Genomic DNA, 18,324 nt, shown 5'->3' on the forward strand with positions numbered 1-18,324 from the left:
CTAACGATATAACTAGGAAAGACAGATTGAAGTCTTTGTTACTTAAATATACTTAAAGATCATCTGACAAAGTTACTTACAAATCATACTTTGTATAGTACTTAGAAACGATTGGATTTATTGCTATAAACTCGTGAAAACACAATAAGTAGGTATAGAGTTAATAATCAATTGTCTGACAATAAAATAAAATAAAGTTGTTGAAGGCTTCCTGTATTTAAGAAAAGTTTAAGTTATTGTATAGCACCTATGGTATAATAATTATGTCATAAATTAGTAAGGTCGGCGATTTTTTATGTACCTAACCAATTGGAATTGGTGCTACTTGAACGTGAACATAAATATACAAAGAAATTTCGAGACCAAACGAGAGTCTAGATCGAGACTCTCGCCGAGGCTCATGATCTCGAAACCATTTAAAAACAAGTATAAATTGCACAACTCTTGTGCAGATAAAGCGCATTTTTTTTTAACCGAAATAGCTTTTGTTTTGGCATCATCAATGGATATATATTTTTTGCAGACGTCTCAATCGCCCTTTGTGAGTACCTACCTACCCTCTTCCGACAATTCGTTCTTGAGGTATAAGGGAATATACCCGATAACGATAAGAGGTCGGGGAGGAGGGCTATGGTTGGTAGAAATTAATTCCTTTCGTTGAGACCTTTCATTAGAGTACCATGAAGGGTAGAACATGTGTTCCCCCCCTCTCCCCAATTTTCTAGAGTTTAACTTGGCACCACTATAAAGGCATGCGTATGCAAAATCTGAGACCATGGTTGTCGTATGTAAAAGTTATGCACGTTTTACTTTCAAAAACATCTCTGTAAATAATTCGTGAGGGGGCCCCCCTTTTAGACAGCGAAATTTGATGGCCGTCTGGCACCCCTTCAAGGTATAGGCTACCTCTAAGGCTACCTACTGCAAAAAATTCGAGGACTCTATATGCTAGGACCATTCCCCTAGAAGTAGTTCGAAACGGCAAAAGTGGGTCCGGACGGACAAAACGCAAACAATGGCCCATATGAATACAAGTAAGCAAATGCTTATACTTGCAAAATTTAAAGTAAATACTCGTAAGTGCCCCTTTATACTGGTTTGTTTAGCAGCGCTGCACTGCGTCCTGTCCTGCTGCTTAGCAGCGCTGCTAAGTCGCCCAGTGCGAAGGAGCACTTACGAGTATTTACTTTGAATTTTGTAAGTAGGTATAAGCATTTGCTTACTTTTATTCATATGGGCCAATAGCACATTTTTTTTATTCTTAAAAAATGGGCTAAAAAGAATCATCCAAATCGGAGCTGTTTCCGAAGACTTTCAGAGAAAAACCTTCATTGACGCAACTTCAGGATTTCTAAATTTCCGAAAAGACCTAAAATAATCGAGTCACTACGGGAGTGCCGTAAACGAAAAAATTAGGCCCTTACTCATCACATAAGCCTATACCTATTTGCCCCTAAATGGCTCTTTGATTATAGTTCTAGCCACAGACCATCGTTCTAGCATTCTATTCTAGAATCTAGCTAGACTATAGTTAAAGCCAGAGGCTTCAAACAGCTGTTCTATCAGCTGATGTTGATGCATGCCCTTAACCGTTGAGTGAACTTAACCGTTGAGTGAATTAACCTTTATCGAAAAAATGAAGGTCATTAATGTTAATCACACATTGGTTAAATTCAATGTAATTATGTACCTACGTACATATTTCAAATTTAGATTAGATTATTAGTAGATTTTTGGCAGACTACGGTCATGTCCTTGACTGTAGAAATCCTTCCATTTAATTAATTTAACACTGTCAGTTGAATTAAATTAATAATAACACAGATTTAAGAGTGTTTAAATCTGTAATAATAGTAATTTTTGTTACTATATTACTAAGTATAGGTACTATCGAGTATCGATACAATTTGTACACAATAAATGTTGTCATTTAGTAAGGATAAGAAGTACCTAATCAGTGTGATACTGATAATGATTTCTCAAGTGAAAGTTGCCTTGTGCAGGTCATAATGACTGCACATTATTAAATTAATTACTGTACAGCACACTCCGTCCCACTTCACTTGCACCTGAACCTCTGAAGTGGATATTGAATTGTCATTGAACTCTGTGAATCATAACTCAACGTACGCAATGTGCACTCCTGCAGTTAAGGTAATTAAACAAAAATCAAAACCCAAACGTAATCTCCCGATTTTAGCAAAGGCCCAATAGGACCACCTGCAAAAAAATCAAAAGCCTTCTTTTGGAAGTGTTCGTCTTCGTTCGAATATACTTGGATAGACTGATCGACTTTGTTTTCGGCTGCTACTACAAATCGCGCGTGCAGATCGTACCTAAGCCCTCGAACCCGATAGTAATCGAATCTGCGACCGCCTTGGCGAAGCGAATTCGCGAACAAAACCTCACGTCCGAGGCCCTAGTACGTGCTTGCATCGATCGGATCAAGCAGGTCAATCCGCTTATTAACGCTGTGGTCGATGAGCGGTTCGAGGATGCACTCGCCGAGGCCAAGCAGCTCGACGAGCGAATCAGGAATGGTGCAGTTAGTTCGGAGGAATTTGCAGAGAAGCCATTTTTGGGTATGTCCCAATATGCAAAAATTATCAACAGGTTTGCTGCATTTGTTTGTGCTAGTATAATGTGCTGGCACCAATGTTACCTTTTCGTATTGGTTTTAGAGGGGGCTGCATCTTGGCTTCCTCTGAAACTGGAATATCTATGCTCGATCAAGGGCACGTATAGAAGCGCTAATGTTATGCTCAAATGCATTGCCTTTTCAACGCATTTTAGGCGCTATTATGGCCCCTTTCCCTTTCCTTCTGTATAAGGTATTGACTACTCCTATACAGCTTTTTAATATATTTAGTTTGTTCTTTTAAAATTCGGTAGCTTATAGCATAGCTCTGGTACCAGGGTCAAGAATAATCTTGGCGATTAATGTGCGCATGCGCAATACCTACTTTCTGATTTATTAATATAATTTGTTGAAAATAGTAAAGATAAACATATCGCATATAGTAAAAATTAAATGTGCGCAGACTGAGCAATGCCAGCTTTCTTATTCATGGAGAGATTTCTTTGAAATTTTAACCATAGCGATGCTTCTAGTAAAGAAAAACCTAGTTTACATAGATGAAACCTGCTTTTTTCATTTTTGAATTTTTGACAAGGGACAGCTAAATAGCCCTTTAATAAGCTCCAAATTATTAATTTTAAAAGAGCGACTTCATTACAATAAAATTGTTGTTTGGGTAGGATAATGTAACATGGTCCATGGATGCCTTGAAAAGATTGTAGAAAAATGGAACATTTTACAGGAAGCAAAGAAAACGGATAGAAGAATTGCACGAACTTTTCCTACATGAAACACGTCATATAAGATGGAGAAATGCAACACCTGTATATTTTTTAACTTAACTCCTCGCTTAACTCGTCAAGCAATAATTTTTTCAAAATTTACCTAAAATTAACACCTGATGGCCCGTGTGGTGCAGTTGAGTTTCAACTCAACTGCGGTACTATGGGTCCCTGGTTCGAATCCGGGTTCGGGCGGGAATATTTGTAAATGTGTAGTGAGTTGGGTTGGTAGAGCAGCCTTGGCTGAAACCACGCCCACTCAAAAATAAAGGTCAAAAATAATATAAAAAATAATTCTTGGGCACGACAAGAAAAATCTGACATGGAAACTATCCGGGTTCGAATAAACACACAATGGGGGTTTACAGTATAGTTGAATTCCGCAGTTCTAATTTAATAAGCGTGTACCTGAAACCATAAAACTTTTTTGGACAGTAAATGTTTATTTAAAAATAGAGGCTGATTAGCAAAAAAAATAATGAACATGTGCGGTTTTAAAGGTTTATTCAAAACGATATGATTGTGGCGGGCTCTGTGACGTAATAAGCCCGACCAATCAGCTCCTAGAACCATTCAGATGACATAACGACTTGGCAATATTGCAGGAGAATGGCATTTATAACTTGCGTCATCTGTCACAGGCACTTGTCACTTTCGTGCTAGATGCGGTTAAACATCCCTCTCAAAACGTCAAATGTGACAAACGGTAGACCCTCGCGTAAGGTTGCCAGGTCACTTCTACGTGATTGGTTGTAGGTTTGTGACGTATTTAGTCCTGAAGCGTTTCAAATTCGGACTAAAAACACAGCTTTTCAATAATTTATTTTGAGTTTATTTTACTCGGAAATAAAAATTGAGGACACATGGGTACATTTTTAATGTACTTTGTGGATCAGAAATAAAAAATGAAGGCGGGATGACCCCATTAATTGATTGAATAACAAACATTATAACAAAATCCCTAAAAAAAATAAAAGCTTACAAAACTTGTTTGTACATATTACCCCGCAGCAGTCGTTCAACAGACATAAATCTGTGGCTTGTGGACGGTGTAAACAAAATCAAAAAAGGAAACAAAAACATATGGGATATTGCGAAAATTACAGTAGTCGCAGTAGACAGATGCTAATCCGGACGCGCTAATGTCAGAATGATATGTGCGTACATATACATCTTTGTTTGCTTAAAAGTTTTCTTCATGTGCATTTTACGTATGTAGAGGAAGTACAATAAGAGTTGCAAACAAATAGGATAAACTTTAAAGAAAATTAAATAAACAGGTTGGATTGCCATTGCGCAAATAGGAAAAAAAAGGCTCGAAAAGCGACCAGAAAATTTGTGCCATGACTTTTTTAACGAAGGTATTACCTCTATGTTCACGTTTAGTTATTATATATTTCATTCATGAGAATTTATGCTGTTATTGTATTAAACAAATTTATAAAATGTGTCTGAAGTTGTTAACGTACATTCACACACTTTTAGCCTACTATTTAATAATTTAGAAACACTTCTTGCATTTAATTGTCCCAATTTTAGAGTTTGCACTGTACTCGGTTATACCGTATACATAGACAGCGCGTTTATTATAAGAGATATAAACAAATTTAAATACAACAGGGGGGGGGTTGTAAATCGCCAGAAAAAAACAAATGAATATCGCAAAGTTGATAAATTTTTAATAGAACGCCTTGTATATTTTTCAAAAATTTAATAGATCTTTTCTTTCTGATTTCAAAAATATATTTGTTGACTTTTTTTTTAATATAAGATAAACAAAAAAATTTTTTGTTGTAATACAGGGTGATTGATAATATGCGGCAAAAATTAAAAAGGTAATTCAGATGGTCTATTCTAAGCACATTTTATCCTTTGATGATTTTTGAAACTGTGCTTTATTGCGAAAATATATGGCAAAACAAATCATACGCCATAGCCCATCAGAACCTGTCTGCTGACATGGCCCTCAGCGCCGCCTAACTGTCACTGCGTATGTAGACTAGGGGGAAACAAGTACCATTTTTGGTGTACCTACACCAAAAATTCAAATTCAAATTAATTCACGTTAGTTCAAATTAATTAACGTTGATTCAAATTAATTCACACGAATTCACATTAATTCACGCTAATTCAAGTTAATTCAAATTAATTCACGTTAATTCAAATGAATTCACGTTATATCAAATGAATTCACGTTAATTCAAATTAATTCACGTTAATTCAAAATAATCTATACAATTTCTGAGGGGGAAGCATATTGAGATCCCATGAGCTACAATGGGGTCGCAAATTTGGACCAAATAACATTAAGGAAATTTCATTACATTGGGAGATCGACTGCATCTAGGATTGCATTATTAACGATCCTCGAGATCGTTTACAATTTTGTAATATTTTTGTAATATAAAATAAACAAAAAAAATTTTGTTGTAATGTAATACAGGGTGTTTGTTAAACATGCGGCAAAAATTAAAAAGGTAATTCAGATGCTCTATTCTAAGCACATTTTATCCTTTGATGATTTTTGAAACTGTGCTTTGTTGCGAAGATATATGGCAAAACATTTTTCAACAATAATATCAATTTATAACTAAAAATTATCATTTCGTAATCTATGGCTACCTCCAGCTTGGATGCAATCATCCAATCTTCTCCACATCGACTCCCGGACTCTTTCAAAAAGGCCAGGGTCATTTCTTATTGAGTTACACCCAGCAGTTATTTGATCTCTTAAATCTTTCGCTGGTCTAGTGTAAACTAATGATTCTAGATAGTCCCATATGAAATAAACCAAGGGATTTAAGTCCGGAATCAAGCAGGTAACAAGTGAGGTTTACCTCGACCAATGCAGCGAACTTCGGAATGTTGCTAAGATAACAATTCGTATTCGTATATCTTTGCAACAAAGTGTATTTTTCAAAAATCAGCAAAGTATATATAATATAATAACCCTAGAATAGTAAAAAGAATAACCTCTTTATTTTTTGTAACAAACACCCTGTATAAGCCAACTATTTCTACCTTTTCTCCTTCTGTTTAACCCATGTTATAGATGGAATGGAATAAAATAACAGCAAAATAAATAACCAAGTATTTATGTGCTCAAATCATTTGTTTTGTCATGGCAACTAAGTACGATTTGTGTGGGACTGTGGCGTGGTAGCGCGACTGCGGTACTAAGAGTCCCTGGTTCGACTCCGGGTTCGGGCATGGATATTTGTAAATGTATAGCGGGTTGGGTTTCTAGAGCAGCTTTGGCTGAAACCCCGCCCACTGAAAAATAAAGTCAAAAAATAAATAACATAAATTATAAATGCAAATTTTTCAAAAACGGCTATTCAGTATATGCGACAGATTCATAACTAGAATGAAGAAACAGGGGTGCATTTCAGTACACCACTTCTAAGTGTCCTTTGTGAACATCAAGGTCCCAATTTTAGGGGAGGTTTTATGAAAATTGGACCTTTCCTCTGAGGTGACATGTATGTATTCATTTTCCGTTTCAGGGGTACCATTCAGTACAAAGGAAAGCTCAGCATGTAAGGGAATGAGGAGTACGTATGGGCTTGTGTGCCGCAAGGACAAACGCGCCGAGGAAGACGCAGAGGCAGTGCGCTTAGTGAAGAATGCTGGTGGAATTTTGATCGGTTCGGTTATTATTTAAATAACTCATACAGTCTGATATCTAGTCCGTTTTAGCTATCACGAACATACCAGTTTTGAACATGTGGCAGGAGACCGACAATCGGGTTTACGGTCGAACGAATAATCCGTACAATACCACCAGAGATGTAGGTGGGTCGTCCGGTGGGGAGGGCGCAATTATTGCCGCCTGCGGTGTACCGTTCGGAATAGGTAAGCCAGATAATTCAAAAATGTGGCAAATGAAATGTAAAGGTAAAATGAATAGACCATTTGAAAAGACTTGATCTGTATGTCCCTTGATTTCTTCAGAGTTCAGAATTTAAGGCTACGTTCAGACACGGCGATAATCATCATGAAAATGTTCCAAAATGATCCGCGTGATCATCCCGCGATTATTGCCGTGTCTGAACGCAGCCTTAAGGTTCTGTCAAACAATCTGTTAATTTTTTAAGGGCTTGTTTAAGGTTCCAGGCCCTTCTCTATCACCATAAATACAAGTCCTAGGGTTCAATTCAATTGGCTGTCTAAGGGAGTCTTCCATCTGGCCCAGACCTTTTACGCGTCCCCTGTAAACCCAAGATTCTTATGAGGCATTCTGCCTCCGGAGTGCCCGATAGGATTCCTCATCGACGCTAAATGCAAGGAGGACTCAACCAGGCTCCTTTGTGGAAGAATATCATCCATAGAGCCTATGGAGAAGAATGCCTCATCAGAATCTTGGATTTTGCCTCTGAAGGCGCTTCGAGCTGTCTCATCTGGTAGCCTGTATAACACAGCCATCACCCTAGGGACGTGCCTCTGCACTACTCAAGATCTAAGTTATCCAAGAACTGCAAATAATGATCTAAGGAACCCTTGTTGCAAGCCTTTTTCCTCTTCGCTCATTTGCCACATTTTCTCGAAATTACGAGCACATCTATTACACTAGATTTGTTTAGGTACCGACATCGGCGGTTCTATACGCATACCCGCCTTTAAATGTGGCATCTTCGGGCACAAACCAACGGGTGAACTTATACAAACCAGAGGTAACACTGTCCACCACAAATGCAGACGGCGTGCTAATTGAATATTTAGGTCTGACCTACAGAACTGGAAAGGAGCCGTCTACGATAATGAGTGCCGGTACCTTAACACGAAGCAGCTCCGATATAATTCCGTTCCTTAAGGTCCTCCTCGACAAAAATGTAAATAGACTTCAGCTTGACAAGCAAGTGAACGTTAAGGATTTGAAGGTACACTATATGCTCAGTTCCGGGGATTCAAAAATGAGCTTACTTACAAGGGAAATGACGGCAGCTATCTTAAAGTGAGTGCAACATGGTTTTTGTCATTTTTGGACAAAATGCTCTGTCATTTCTCAGCTTTCAATAAACAAACTAAATCCTTTGCAGAGTTGTCAAGCACTTTGAAGTGGATTTGAAAGCATCACCGAAAAAGCTGATCGTACCCGAGCTCAAATACGGAATGGCGTTGTGGAGATACTGGCTCACCCAAGAAGCGAACGCCAATTTCGCTCGAGATTTGACCGATCGAAAGGGCCAGGTTCGTCGTCTACTCTTCTTTAAATAGCGCATCTCCATTACTCCCTTTAGGTATCTCCAATTTGGGAGGTGTTAAAGTGGGTATTCCAATGCAGCGAATTTAACAGCGGCGCCATTTTCAATCTGATAGGCACATATTTACCGTTAATGAACGAGAAAAAAGCACGCGATCTCACAAAACAACTTAAGGATTCGCTTATGGTAAATATTGCAGTTGTTAAACGGAGGCTCAGTGATCGGTTTCAGGACGCGCTGGGTGATAACGGAGTGTTGATCTACCCATCTGCGCCGTGGTCGGCGAGGTACCACAACACATCACTGTTGCGTCCATATAATTTTGGATATTTCGCCGTGTGGAACTTGCTGAAGTTTCCGGTAACACAAGTGCCACTAGGTTTGGATTCCGAAGGCCTGCCTATTGGTGTTCAAGTGGTGGCAGCTCCTTATCAAGATCACCTGTGTATTGCTGTCGCTAGAGAGTTGGAGTCTGCATTTGGTGGTTTTGTGCCGCCTTTTAGCTCTTAAAACATTTTATATACGTGACTTTCTGAGGGGAATAAAAATTTTTATACTGGTGCAACATCCATCTTTTGTAACGACGCTATATGTTAATGAACCCTTTCTATACCTACAGTTGACCAAATGAAGAAACAAGTCAATGGGGTGCTATCTTAAGAACTTCAGAAATAAACATCTACAACGATGCTGTAAATACAACACATAAGGCAATGGTCTTTTTAATGATATTCTGAAAATGGAACTGTTGCTGTGCTACTGTAACCATCGACATGGCGAACTTCCTTCGACAGTATATACTTGACTTCAGCACCTATAATAATGATGGGTCACCCGGTATGTGTGAGTTTCAATTTTCTTTTGGCGTAAAATTTTTGTTTAAATAATCGTTTCTATTTTTCTTTATGTAATTGTAAAATACTAAATTTATTGTTTTGTGTTATCTCCTGTCATTACGATAAGAACGTTATCGCGGCGTAGGCTAATTAGTCTCAGGATAAGCACGTGTTATCGTAGATGTTTTTTTGTGGCAGTGAACACTGGTGTTTAATTTATTCGAAGACACAGTTGAAAGTGGAACGGAAAGGGATTTGTTGTAATCGATTTTTTAAAAACAAACTGCTTATTTTCTGATTGGTTTCCAACATATCCACTCAAAACAATAAGATATTCTCTCATTTTATTACCTTCAGGAAAATTAAAAATACAGTCTTGCTAAGCTACGCAAAAAAATATATGCGTAATAATTCAAGAGGTAACAACGTACAACAACAAATAAATTCTAAAATAATCTTACCGAGATTTAATAAAATTTGTAAATATCAATAGTTTTCTTTTTTATCACCATATAATATATATATTTTCTTATCGTACAATTACTTTTTCTCAGATTAAAATTAACAAATATATATTTTTCTTCAATTCAATTAGGCAGCGAGTGTGAAAAAATTGGCAAGTTTTGTATTCCATGCTTATATTCGACGGTAAACTTAGAAATGATAACAGTGTTTACAAAGTAAAATAAAAAACAAAACAATAAATAATCGAGTACACTGATCGGCGACGTTAATCTTAGATATGACACAATTGAAATTACCGATCTTTATTAGGGGTCAATGACAGTGGTACTACCCCCCGTTTTGCTTCAACTGTTGCTGCTGTTGCATCTGCAGTTTGACTTTCAAGGTCATTTTTTCTTCCCTAATATCCGCCAGCTCCTGACTCAATTCCTGACAAAGCCTCAGCAAGACTGTATTTTGTTCTTGTAATTTATGAAACAGTTCCCATTTAGACTGGTCGAGGGGTTGTTGCGCCTCGGGGCTGCCTCTACTTTTCGGCTTTCGGTACACCTCGAACGCGCCGTGCCTCTGGGGCGCGTCCACAAAATCGCTATTCTCTGGCACCGAAAACTGCGCGAACAGCTTTTTTCGCTCCGCCTCGTAAACGTCACCCGGAAACACGCCTTCGGAGACGTTTTCGTACTTTTCGCTCTGCTCGAATTGTTCGAAGTTGGCGAACTGAGGATTCTCGCGGTCGGCCAGGCGCGCGAGCAGTTTCTTGTTGGACGACTGCACGCTCGGGCTGACGCGCGGCGGTACCGACGGCGGGGCGCCCAAGTGGTTTTTGTTTAAACGATTTAGGTCTAAGGAGGAACTTCGGCCGTGTGTTTTAAAGGGTCGGGGCGGCGGAGGTGGTGGCTTTTCCTTTTTGGGAGGAGGGAAAACGGGTAAGCTCACCGGACCTTCCTCGATCGAGGATTGGGAGGTGACGGGAGGAGGGGGGATCGCACCGGGACCCGGCACGCTTATCTTTTTTGGTTGTGGTCGTTGAATGCCTCTAATATCGTTTGCTTGGCCTAAATTTTGTGGTAATAGATTATTCTGGTGGTGAATATCTAAGAATTTGTGCGGGCTTGATGGTTCAGTTTCTTGCTGGTCTTCCGGCTGAATGTTTGTACATTCGGGCGTTAGTCGCAAGGGGACTGGATGTAAAATTTTGGGGTCCTTTTCAACGGCTCCCTTCTGGAAGTCAAAATTGACAGGTTTTGGACCAGGTGATGAGATACTACTTGTAGGGCTGTCGACAAATTTCGTCCACTCTTTTGAGGTGTCTTTAGTTTGAGGGGATAGGATTGGTTCCGTTTCGGGACTCATAGAGCGAGATCTTTCGGCACTGGGTAGCAGTTGTGGTGGTAGCACTTCGGGTAGTTCAATATGATTGCGCCGAAGCACTACCAAATGCATTGCGGTCAAAAACTCGGTCAGGCTTAAAGCCCCGTCCTTTGTGACATCCGCCAGTTGCCAAATTTTTCTCAATTCCTGAACAGGCAGACGAGACTTTTCGAAAAAGAGACGCGCTATTGAACCTGCAAGTAGAGCATTGCTGTCTGGTTGAAGTGAACGAAACTGGGCTGTATAATATTCTCTTTGTTCTCTTGTAATTGTCCACACTTCATTTGAGATTTCCGTATCATCTTCACTGCTATGTCGATCTGATGATTCCTCTTCGGTGCCTAAAACAACATATCAAAACACATACACAATATAATGCGGAGGGGCGATTCGTAAATTAAAGTCCGCCCCTTATACATTGCGCGTCAAGAATCTTTTAATATCTTTATAAGAGACTTCTAATCATCCTCTGAGGGTTCCTTCTTAAACCAAGAGGAACCTATATCTATACCAAGACCCTAAGACCTCCTCGTGAGTTATTGTGCTCACATACAGAGGGACAAATTTTGCGGACATTTGCCATCTGGTGTTAAAATGTGAAGTACCTATGCGTCTGATATGATAGTGTTTACATATTTAATATTAATATGTGCTTTTGAAAAACATGCCCTCATCTCATTTTCCAGGGACCTAAAAACCTTTCTCTTCTCTTTGCTGAAGTGGCTACTTCTTATCGCTTGATAACTATAATGTTTTGTATGGGAATATGTAAAATCATCTCATGCGTAACGCTACAGAATATAGAGTACGATTCTACAGTGATATTTATTAAGCGAAGTAGACATAGGGATTTATGTGTATTGTTTTTCTCCTATGTCTACCTTAGATTAGACCATATAGTACATGGACTGCTATTAGCCCTATGCTATCAATACCAAATGGGTGGTCACGGATAGAGGGCACCGTAGTCGTGGGTGAGTGAATCGCTTGATTAGTGTTTGTTTACAATGAACATATACATAAATATTTCATAAACCGTAACTCGTACATATCCGTATCGTTTCCGTAAATTTACTTCGCTGTTTACAATAAACCAAAGATCATACTATATGTATTATGATCTTTGACCATACGTAACTTTGAAACATTTTCAACCTCTGCGACTATGCGCAAGACTTACATGTCGCTTACGTATGCGTACGTACAAATTACGTTCATTGTAAACACATTCGTATGTTTCTACACAGTTCAACTTTGCGAAATTTTTACGTTTTATGTATTTCTTACGTATACGTTCATTGTAAACAAGCACTTATCCTCTATACGTCCACAAATAAGAATAGGTTTGGTTTTTTGGCATATCTAGGCGATTAATAGGGGTTTACAGTATAGTTGAATTCCGTAGTTCTAATTTAATAAGCGTATACCTGAAACCATAAAACAATTTTTTAGACAGTAAAAGTTTATTTAAAAATAGTGGCCGATTAGAAAAAAAACAATGAGCATATGCGGTATTAGGGGTTTATTCAAAACGAGATGATTGTGGTGGGCTCTGTGACGTAATAAGCCCGACCAATCAGCTGCTAGGCCTAGAACCATTCAGATGACACACGACTTGGCAATATTGCAGGAGAATGTCATTTGTAACTTGCGTCACCTGTCACAGGCACTTATCACTTGTCGCTCACTTTCGCGTTAAGCCTAATTTACATTTACTGGCGGAAGTACTGTCGGCCAGTAAACTTGCCACGTGTAAATGCGCGGAAAGTGTCAGTTAAGTAGAAATAGGGTAGCAAGTTTACTGGCAGAAAGTACTTTCGGCCAGTAAACTTGCCAAATGTAAATTAGGCTTTAGATGCAGTTAAATCTGCCTTTTAAAACGTCAAATCCGACAAACGTCAGACCCTCGCGCAAGGTTGCCGGCTCACTTCTACGTGATTGGTTGCAGGTTTGTGACGTATTTAGACTGAAGCGTTTCAAATTCGGACTAAAAACACAGCTGTTCAATAATTTATTTTGGGTTTATTTTACTCGCAAATAAAAATTGAGGACACACGGGTCTTTTTATTTTTATTGTACTTTGTAGATCAGAAATAAAAAATGAAGCCCCTATTAATTGACGTTTATTAATTTATAGGTTGACAGTCTCAAATCGTGTCTAATCGGACAACTTCGGACAGACTCGTTTACCCAGGCGATGTCATTGACCTCAACCTATTCTCAAACTTTAAATGTGTGAGATCTCCGGCTTGCCCGACATACGAAAGCGCGAGATCGGATCTGGAGTGCCAAGTAGGCAATTTGCCAATTGAACCAAACGTGAAGTTAAAGTGCCCAAATCCACGCTCATTAGAAATCAGAAAAGGCGTTGGTAAGCAGGACGGTGACCATGGTAGGCGGAATCCGCTAAGGCGTGTGGAACAACTCACCTGACGAAGTTATCAGTTCTAAAAATGGATGGCGTTTAAACGTCGTGTTTATACTTCGCCATCGGTGGCATGGGCATGGGGGGGTCGGGACGGTGGGCGCGGAAGGACCGGGAGCGAGGTCTTCTGGAGCCGCAGATCTCGGTAGTGGTCACAAACACTTCAGCGAGCACCTGGAGGTCTGACGTGGAGAAGGGTGTCGTGTGAACAGCAGTTGCACACGTTCGAAAAAAACAGAACTTTTAAATCGGTCAAAAAATGTGACCTGTGTAGGCAGAAATGCGAATGACGGCTCAAAATGTCGAGTTTTTTTCGATCTTGTTTTGCCATCACTCAAAAACCACTTGTGCGATTCCGATCAAATTTATACAGTAGATGGGTCTAACGAGCTGACCGAATATTGGCCCGATAGCTGCATGGATTGAGAAGATATTTTTTTTTTCGAAAAAAAAACATCACTTCACTAATAAATTTTTTTCGAAAAAACTGTCGACAAAATTCAGGTAACCGAAAGTAACGGCCCCAATCGGAAGACATTTGGGACGTATTGGCTTTAAAACTGTTCGAATCGGCCGATAAATGCGACCTGTGGAGCAGAGCAGGGTCGAGCGTTCTAAATAACCGCTCGAGCGACGAGCGCTCATGTTCTCAAAAATGCTCGCGAGCATCGAGTTGTTTTGCAAAGCGAAACCGCTTGCGAGTCCCGAGCGGTTTATTGCGAGCGCTCGGGAAAAGTGCTCGTGAGCGGAACAAACGCTCCATTAGCGCTTGAGGGTTAAAAGCGCTCACGAACAAAAAAAAACCGCTCAGGAGCGGAAAAAGCGCTCGCGAGCGAAAAAAGAGCTTTGCGAGCGAGAACAAAAAACGATCATGAGCGGAAAAAGTGCTCGGGAGCGGAACAAGAGCTTGCGAGCGGAAAAAACCGCCCCCGGGCAGAGATCGACCGCCGAGCAGTTTAAGTAAACGGGAGTATCGAGCACCAAGCGGCCGCTCCGAAAAGTGCTAGCGGGCGGATCGCTCGCAAGCGCTTTTTCGAGCCCGTGAGCAGTACCCAGCTCTGCCGTGGAGTGACCAACACGATTTATCACCTTCGAAAATTTTTGATTTCGAAAACTACTGTGCCAATTTCAAGAAATCGCGAGTTTTTTGGAAACCCTTTTTTTTGAGTAAGTCAAAAGTAAACATTTTTTTTTATTATGCGCGAATACAACGATGTACGGCACACAATAAAAACAAAAATTATGGTGTTATCAAGAGGATGGTGTACCCGCGAAAAACACCTTAATGGTGTTAGTCTCGGTGTTAAACAAATTTCCTGGAAAATGTAAAATTTTTCTATAGGTATTCTCGCATTATTTGGGCGTTGTGCATGGGTGCACCATCCTGTTCAAACCAAGTTTCCAACTTTTGTTTTTTTTTGTGTCGTACCATCGATGTTTCCTTTGTAAAAAATGCTACTTAATACAGTATGTACTTTTTTACGAGTCATATAAAAAAAGAAAGTTGATGACTTTTCCGAAACGATAGTGTCTTGTAGAGCTCAAAAAGTAACAATGAGAAAGTGGTTTTTATTTTTTGTATCTGTTCAAATAACATCAGAAACAAATAAAAACGAAATCGGCAAATTTCGACTTTTCTGGTCTGATAGACCTCCTTATCCTGGACACAGTGTATAAGGTATGGTCAACAAAAAAGTGATTCGAGTTGATCCTGAAACATGGAGATAGATGTATCGGTCATGTGGAATTGTAGTGAATTGCACCTGCCTGAATACCACCTGTCATTGTTTAGGAGGAGCACCTACTAGAATTCAATACAATTCTATAGCCATCTTCCGAAAAGTATTAAACTGATTATGGATATTCACGAATTTAAAAAAAAGATTAAAACAATTTTTAATAAACATGGAACCCTATTCCAATAACGAATTTTTAGAATAGTAGATGCATGTAATACATTAGGTCTCTACAACTTTTGATTGAGAAGTCTGATCGAAAAAGTACGAATTGTTTCGGATTCTACGCACCAAAATTAATTTTTTCCCGAAAAATTTTGGTGCAGTCGATTTTTGGAAAAAAGGTAGGTTATACACTGCCTTTTTTTTGCCCTGAAAAAAAAATTGTCTCAGATAGACCCGGAAAAAAATTTTTCTTATAGAACGTGGCCTGTAGAATCCATAATTTCAAACAGTTCCAAGATTGGGCTATTAGTTCAAAAGTTACAGCCCTTTGAATTTTCTTTCGAAATTGGTCTATAACTTTTGATTGAGAAGTCTGATCGAAAAAGTACGAACTGTTTTGGATTCTACGCACCAAAATTAATAAGGAAAAGTTTTTTCCCGAGAAATTTTGGTGCAGTCGATTTTTGGTAAAAAGGAAGGTTATACACTGATTTTTTTTTGCCCCGAAAAAAAGATTGTCTAAGATCGACCCGGAAAAAATTTTTCTTATAGAACGTGGCCTGTAAAATCCATAATTTCAAACAGTTCCAAGATTGGGCTACTAGTTCAAAAGTTACAGCCCTTTGAATTTTCTTTCGAAATTGGTCTACTGATTAGTTACTTCTTATGCATTGAAAGTACTTCATTTGTATATAGTAAGAAATAAAGAAGTATTATTATTATTAGTTAATTTACCTTTGAATGGGAGCTGTCAACTTAATGAATAGTAGAGGTGATCTAAAATTTCCACGGCCTTCTCTGAATCCCAATTTTGTTAATCATACCTTAGCTAATAACGATCTTAAATAATAAATAAAACGTAAATTAGGTAATTCAAATTATCAATTACGATTATTAATTGTATGTTGCTTTGTGACATTAAAATAAAATCTAAAATCAATAGACAAACATAAGCAAAAATAAAAAAAAGAGAGACAATAGCACGCGGTGTTCCCAAGCAGTCACCCATCCAAGTACTGATCGATCCCGACATTGCTTAACTTCGGTGTTTTTAATGTGGTATGGCCGTCGTCGAATAATGCAGTGTTCTAAGGGGAACAATTACAGAATTTTTCTTCAAAAAAGAGCACACGAAAAGTTATTTTGCTTTCGTTAACACTTTGGCAGTCCACATTAGACATATCTGGTTTGGGCTAGGAAGCTGTTCTGTCTATAATTTGGCACCTGGCTTTCCTAGAACCTCCTAAGAATTCATATAAAACAAAAGCACCAATAGTATGCTCCAAATGTTAATGCAGTGTCTTCTATAATTTAGGTATTAATTGCTCTGCAGTTGGTAACAACAACATATCGAATACTTCTGAGAATGTCTCGGAACAGTAAGAACTTCACAATTTCGTTGAAAAAATAGTAAAACCCATTTCCTTGATGTACAGGAGCTATATAATATGCTCTTCTTATGGTTAAATTGAAAGCATGGTTGAAAGAGAAATATCTCATTTATCCCCAATTTCTTCGTGGAAAAAGCTAAACACATTACATTGCTCTGATGCACAGGAAGCAAATCTTATGTTCCTTTGATTAGGTCACATTTGGACCCACAAACACAAACCTAATCAAAAAGAGGGTGTAATGTTTTACGAGTTCCCCAATGAAATTGATGCATAATGGGGAACCATATACTATCAAACTAGATCCCACTAAGCTTTCTACAACTTCTCATTGCTGAAATCCTCAGCCTCAGATAGGCCGAGTCTCTTTACATTAACTGTTAAAACTCTCTGAGATTCCTGTATAACACTTAAGTAAAGTCGCAATCATCCAGACATACCTGTAAAGTATTCTAAGGACTTTTAGAATTTCATAATTCTGTCTGCGAATCGCCCCTTGAGAAATGCACTACTCACCGAGAAGTTGCCTCTGTTCTTCGGACACTAAACCCTGCCAGGTATTCGTAATGGCCCAACTTTTATCTTGCACGCTATTAGTAGGCGTGGGACTGTCGGATGCGGCACTTGATATCTCGGGAGACCCCGTACGTAACGTAACATTAGTATCACTATTTTCAAATTCGGAATCTGTACTAGTGGTGTCGATGTGCTCAATGTATTCATTATGGTCCTCAGTCCTGAGCTCTATAAGATCCTTATACGGGCTTTGCACTTCCGAGTTTGGCCACGAGAACCTCGGTAAGGGTAAGTCTAATGGTGCGTTAATTAATTCGCCTCTCAATGGCATATTGAACTGATAGGCGGCTACTAATTTTAAAGCCGAATAGAACTGTTTCCTATTTAAATAGATTGTGTTTTGATTCCAGCATAGCTCTGAAATCTAGCGGAAGATAGGTTAAAACGGAAAGGCCAATTTATATCGTCTTACTTGCAGTATGACGTCTTGGGGCACGTTCCCCGACTTAATTAACTCTAAAGCTTTGCTAACTGACACTTTTCCAGTATTTTCCTCGTCGCAACATACAAAAAAATCGGAAAAATATCGTTGCAAAGTATCTGTCAATTTTAAGTCCTCCATTTTGTGTTCTTGGAATTTTTTAAGTCTCGTTGCCAGCACTGCGCAACAATATAATTATATACAGGGAGGTGCGAACAAATCCGTTCTGTTTTGACTAAGTTCAAGGTTAAAGAAAATAAATTTTCTTATTCATAAATTATCCTACATTTTGGCTCCCCTATAAGGCCAATGTTTTGCAGGTGATAGTTGACCCGTGAAGACTCTGATGATCGTCCTAATCTGACCGCTATTCA

The 18,324-nt window shown here is 38.9% G+C and overlaps 2 protein-coding genes across 2 annotated transcripts; one reads left to right on the top strand and one right to left on the bottom strand.

The window, feature by feature from the left end:
- The first annotated feature begins 1,808 nt into the window (after positions 1-1,808).
- LOC116177926 (fatty-acid amide hydrolase 2) lies at positions 1,809-9,131 on the top strand. Its single transcript, XM_031497107.1, has 9 exons — positions 1,809-2,154; positions 2,201-2,582; positions 6,867-7,007; positions 7,060-7,215; positions 7,944-8,033; positions 8,083-8,314; positions 8,400-8,550; positions 8,601-8,750; positions 8,796-9,131. The coding sequence occupies exons 1-9, from the start codon at positions 2,134-2,136 to the stop codon at positions 9,072-9,074; spliced, it is 1,602 nt and encodes a 533-aa protein (XP_031352967.1). The 5' UTR covers positions 1,809-2,133; the 3' UTR covers positions 9,075-9,131.
- Positions 9,132-10,021: 890 nt separating this feature from the next.
- Positions 10,022-18,106, bottom strand: LOC116177925 (ralBP1-associated Eps domain-containing protein 1). Its single transcript, XM_031497106.1, has 3 exons — positions 17,942-18,106; positions 17,470-17,893; positions 10,022-11,577 (listed from the first exon to the last, which is right to left on the bottom strand). The coding sequence occupies exons 1-3, from the start codon at positions 18,089-18,091 to the stop codon at positions 10,193-10,195; spliced, it is 1,959 nt and encodes a 652-aa protein (XP_031352966.1). The 5' UTR covers positions 18,092-18,106; the 3' UTR covers positions 10,022-10,192.
- Between the last annotated feature and the right edge of the window lie 218 nt (positions 18,107-18,324).

The sequence above is a fragment of the Photinus pyralis genome, unplaced genomic scaffold (genome assembly GCF_008802855.1).
Source record: "Photinus pyralis isolate 1611_PpyrPB1 unplaced genomic scaffold, Ppyr1.3 Ppyr1.4_LG8, whole genome shotgun sequence".
Classification (NCBI taxonomy): Eukaryota; Metazoa; Arthropoda; class Insecta; order Coleoptera; family Lampyridae; genus Photinus; species Photinus pyralis.

Coding starts and splice junctions, on each gene's coding strand:
- LOC116177926 (XM_031497107.1), top strand. CDS start 2,134: ATGTGCACTCCTGCAGTTAAG. Junction 7,008..7,059: donor TGCTGGTGGAATTTTGATCG/GTTCGGTTATTA, acceptor AGTCCGTTTTAG/CTATCACGAACATACCAGTT. Junction 8,551..8,600: donor TGACCGATCGAAAGGGCCAG/GTTCGTCGTCTA, acceptor TACTCCCTTTAG/GTATCTCCAATTTGGGAGGT.
- LOC116177925 (XM_031497106.1), bottom strand. CDS start 18,091: ATGGAGGACTTAAAATTGACAGATACTTTGCAACGATATTTTTCCGAT. Junction 17,894..17,941: donor CCCAAGACGTCATACTGCAA/GTAAGACGATAT, acceptor ATCTTCCGCTAG/ATTTCAGAGCTATGCTGGAA. Junction 11,578..17,469: donor AGAACAGAGGCAACTTCTCG/GTGAGTAGTGCA, acceptor ATGTTGTTTTAG/GCACCGAAGAGGAATCATCA.